The 5,000-nt window shown below is 37.4% G+C and overlaps 2 protein-coding genes across 2 annotated transcripts in view; both read left to right on the top strand.

The window, feature by feature from the left end:
• LOC137967815 (proton-coupled zinc antiporter SLC30A8-like) overlaps positions 1-508 on the top strand; it is a 10,221-nt gene extending 9,713 nt beyond the window's left edge. The window contains exon 7 of the mRNA XM_068814395.1: positions 80-508. Coding sequence (XP_068670496.1) covers positions 80-237 — 158 coding nt within the window. The 3' untranslated portion in view covers positions 238-508. The remainder of the gene's footprint in view (positions 1-79) is intronic.
• Positions 509-2,005: 1,497 nt separating this feature from the next.
• The window catches only part of LOC138012594 (synaptotagmin-10-like), a 12,117-nt gene continuing 9,122 nt past the window's right edge, over positions 2,006-5,000 (top strand). Inside the window, exon 1 of the mRNA XM_068859396.1 lies at positions 2,006-2,339. The gene's annotated coding sequence lies outside the window, so the exon portion shown is untranslated. The remainder of the gene's footprint in view (positions 2,340-5,000) is intronic.

Genomic DNA, 5,000 nt, shown 5'->3' with positions numbered 1-5,000 from the left:
TGTATGGCAATAAGTCGAAAAACAGAATTATCTTAGCTACGAGCCGTCATGTGATGTATTTTGTTTTTACGATCAATAGATCCCACAGCAGATGTAAACGTCTTGATGGGAAAAGCAACTCAGGCGATGGCAGAAAAATACCGCTTTTACAAGACTTGTTTGCAAGTTGAGATCATTCAGTCCGAAAACGGAATTAATTTAGTAGACCAAACCAACCCAGAGGCAGATATAGACTGATTAATAATGCTGATAATATTCAAAATTAAAGTTTTTACAACATAAAAGTAATTTATCAGGGTGACTGTTCAGTTAAGTCTTTTCAAGCTCAAAGCGATGAAAAACTGATCATTTGTTAATGCGCTCTTAGTCTTGGATTTCGCAAGTTCTAAACAAAATGGATTCTTGAAGACTCAACTAAAGCGATTTGGAACTTGTTTCATGATTATCGAGTAGCTCTGTCGATTAAAAAAAAAATTAGATGTCATGAATAAAAATTACTTGGCTATAACGGTGTGGTCTTCTCCTTCATAAAATAACTCTCCTTTTCTGTCGATGCTTCTCTTGATTGATAGTGAGGTGGTAAAACACATAGCAAATCAAGACCGGAGAACTTCGTTAAGTAACTAAATGTGGTTAAAGGGAAATTATATTGCAGAACATTTGGTAGCGTTGGTTTTGTTATTTTTAACAGGGCATGAGGCAAAATTTTAGATCTAGTATGACGACATTGTCTCTTCGAAAACCGTCTTCCACTAATTAGGGAGTTTAAGACGCGATTACGCCGTATAATTTTCCGTACAACTTGTCTCACAACGCCATTGCGACGTAAGATGCATCAAACATTGCTTAATTAATATGAAACATCTAGCAACGACCAAAAACGTAGAGAGACAACTTTTGGAAACCCTTACAACTTATGACCGCGGTGGTATGTGGAATCACCCAATGAACATGTTTCTTTGACTGTCGAAAACGAGACAAGTTGCAAAAAACGTTACCCGGTATAAAACTCGTGATGTGAGACCTTTCGGCCGTAACAAGTTGCAAAGAAAATTTGCCGTGGGGAAGAGCGCTTCTGAGAACCGTCGATGATGTCTACTCAACAACAGGAAATGCAACGCCACACAGCACCAATATTATTGCTCTGCATGAAAAATAAAAAATATCGTGAGGCACGAGTTTTAGAACAATTTTTAGAACGCTCTGCAAATGCGACATAAAATGAACAAATTTGAGATTTTGACAACCATGCGAGCACACAACAATGAATAACCGTTCGTGTCAATCCAGCCATAGGACGCATGCTCATATTGTACCGCAACGTGAACGAAACGGAAGACTTCCAAGATAGTTGAGATAGCGCAAAGTTATGGTTTGATTGGACGCCTTCGATCATTGCCGTAGCTATCTTTAACTCTGCAGTCTCTTGACTCGGGATTCTAAGCCAGAAAAGGTATAAACTAAAAGTCCAAATTCTTCCTAGAACACTTTAACTTTCTGAATAACTTACACAAGTGATGCGACTTAACGTGTTTTAAAAAAACAGCCTGAATGCGAAAGGCCATTTTGGTTTATTAATTTTTTGTGGATTATATTAGCATTAAAGAGATTTAGTATGGCGTTTGTGGCAAAAGGCAAATTGTCAGGCTGAACGCTGCGTTATGACAAAAACAAGAAAAAAACGACTTTGATTTATCTCATTTTTTCCTGTTGACTGCAGATCGAGCAACTTCTGAGAAGCTAAGATAGAGAAGAGTTAGGGTAACAGAATTTTCGTGCGTTAAGAAACCTCTCACCTTTTCCGTTTTCAGATCGTTTCACGTATACGCCACGCAAAATCTTTCCACCAGACAACGCAAAATTATCGGTTCGAGAGAAAACTGAAAATCATAAAAGAGAGAAATGATCCTCGCACAATTCAAGACAGAAGTCAAGGAAGATTGTTCTGTCAAAAGTCACGCTTTGGTAACTTTTGACAATATGAATATGTATAACGTTGAATTGTTTTAACGGAACCACAGACCGTGCGCGCTTTTCAGAGCCATAATATTATTATTTGGAACCAATGCATTCGATTTATCAATGAGCGAAACAATTATAATGTCAACTGAAAGCCCTGAAAATGGCTAGCTGATAAGGGCTCCATGAAGGATATCGAGTCGACTTATTTTGGAAACCGTTGAATTCCATAACAAGGTGTGAGGGAGTTCGGGGAGCTCGAGACACAGACTGTTCAGTTAAGCCTCGAAAACACCAGCAATCAATAGTTTATTAACACAACACTGATCATTGGTAACTTGCTCGAAGAATAATTATTGCTTACACTCGAACCTCGAAAGGTAAGTTGAGTTTTAGTTATTTTAATTAACAAACTATATTTTATCAACGTTCTGATTTATTATTTTTAAGTTCAACGGTATACCTTTGTAGCCTAAAGTATGTTGATACCTTTTGCTCGGTATTGAACGGGAAAATACGCATTTATTTATTTTTGGGATTATGAGCGTTGTTGTAAATTTGAGATCCCATGAAATCGATATATGATGGAGGGGTTGAAATATCCGTACAGTTGCTAACAGTTGCCAGTTGTTAAATATTATGATGTATTAAATTAATATGCAAACGGAATCATAATTTATCATTGAATTACTCTTTGGTTGGTACTGAATGAAATCGAACAGTTTTAGCTTCAGAAACGTTCTGCAGTTGAATTAGGCTCTGTCTTTTTTTCGCCGTCATTTATCTGGCAGTCCATATTTTCAGTGCCGCCATGTTTCTAGATTCTAACGCCAGGCCGGCTAAGTTCTTTTTGCTTCCTTTGCTCAAGATCTTAAACCAAACATACTAAAGGTTTCACACTTTACAACCCTCAGTTTTAGCTAACCTTTGACTCCATTCATATTCCAGATAGAATTAAACAAAATTTAGATTTTTGCGCCTCAAGGAAATTATGATGCCGTTATCAAGGAAATTGTTCGTCATGCAAAAGCTAGTTTTTAGACAAGTAGCGAAATTAATTAGTGTTTCCTGAAGATCCCTAAATCAGGGTTAGGTCAAGATAAGATGCGATGCATTATTTTTTCCTTCAATCAAAGAAGTCATTCTCGCGACAAATATTATTTAACCTCAATCTTGTGTACCTATCAACTTAACTTGGAAATATATTTACTTCGTTCCTTTGGTTAATTAGAGATCTATTTTGGCGCGAAAAGTTTATACAAAGAAGTGTACAAAATAAATTACCTTGCGCATCCAACGAACTTAAAATGTCATTAGTTTAATTGATGTTAATTGTGCATCTCACTTCAAACTTTGGATCTTTATGGTTTAAATTTTGAGTCAACAGACCATATTCTTAAGAACTTAAACTCTCATCAACGCCAAACTATAGTGGCAAACTATGCCACAGAAAGTTTGGAAGACATTGCGTCACACACCATTGGTTAAACTTTTCCTGCGTGTAATATTCGCTAATTTAACGAATAAATAAACTTTGAATCATTCTGCAGCGCTTCTGCATACTAAACCACTTGAAAACTATATTTTTGTTAATTGATATTTCCTGTGCAACGTTTCCCCCTCAAAAGTTGTGGCGCAAATTTAATACGAGAGGAAACTGCGGAGGTGAGATTAAATTAAAATTGGCGGACGGTTCAAACTGTGTTTACAGCGGCCAGTCACACGCGCCCCTCAACGACATTTTTTCATATATCGAAAGTAAAATTTAGGTGGGTGTCAATCAAATGTTTCCATGACGATAGTGCTGTTCTCTTGACGGCAGTCGAATTTGTCATGGAACCATTTGCATGCTTGACGTCCACCTGAAATTCACTTTCGAAATATGAAAAATCATTGTAATTGAGGAGCGAGTGTGATTGATGACCGCTGGAAAGCCGGTTACACAAGAGCAAGTTTTCCTTGCTACTGAAGTGTCATTCACGATTTTCATCGACAAGTTTTCTTTAAAGAGTTTTGCCTTAACAGGTTTCATATCCTCGTGTGAGCAAATGAACAAGTTTGCTTTGCCAAACTTTCACTGTAGCCAGCAACGCAAGTACACAGCGGACAACAAAAAATGAAAACGCAGGGCGTCAGAAAACGAAAACAGTTTTTTTACCTTTCGTTTTTTTAAACATAGTATCTGCTTGTGGTCAGCTGGGTTTTGCTTTACTTTTGCAATATGAGCAATGAAAGAGATATGAATCGGAGGTGATAGGTTGGCCCTTGGGCAACGCAAGTTTGCAACGTAGTTTTTTTCTTGTTTCGATCCCTATAGGAATCCACTTTGCGGTATTCCACAAGATTTCTCTTCATCGTAGGGATTCCATGCAAGAAAAGAGATGTTGCATAACTCGTCGGTCCAACGAATAGTAATTGTCCCTGATCATCCGCCTTTGAAGGGACTCAGTATGTCACGTTATTTTAGGGTGTTTAGGGAAATCTTTAGTTCATCACGAGTTTAAAACTCGAAAATTGTAATGCGGAATTCCTTTACTGATAGAATTATCGTTACAACACGAACAAGATGATTCTGAGCAAACGTCGGGCCGACTTTTTTCAAGATTACCTGAAATGCGATCAGGTTCAATCTTGTCCATTTGTGTCCATCTTTGGTTCTCTTGCCTTTTGCTGTATTTCGTTTATGTTGTTCAACAGATTTAAGTGGTTATTGCTTGCAATGTTTTTATTTAGTTTTTTGGGCATTTTGAGCATCATGAAATTACATCATTTTACGTGCGAGCCCGAGAACTAGAATGCTGAGAGCCCGCAATTTCTCAATTTCCTTGACGACCCGTACAGACCAACGAAATCTGCAACTAGCTAAGTTTTTACTTGACAAGTGCACTTGTTGAAAAGCTAGCATGCTAGCTTTTGAACAAGTGGACTTATCAAGAAAAAATTTGACAAGTTTTTCTTTGACACACCAGCAAATAAAACTTGACAAGTCAAAACTTGTCAAGGAAAAAATTAAGCTTGCTCGTTTGCAAAAGGCTTTACTA

The sequence above is a fragment of the Montipora foliosa genome, chromosome 8 (assembly GCF_036669935.1).
Source record: "Montipora foliosa isolate CH-2021 chromosome 8, ASM3666993v2, whole genome shotgun sequence".
In the NCBI taxonomy this organism is placed as follows: Eukaryota; Metazoa; Cnidaria; class Anthozoa; order Scleractinia; family Acroporidae; genus Montipora; species Montipora foliosa.
This window is presented reverse-complemented; position numbering and strand designations above follow the sequence as displayed.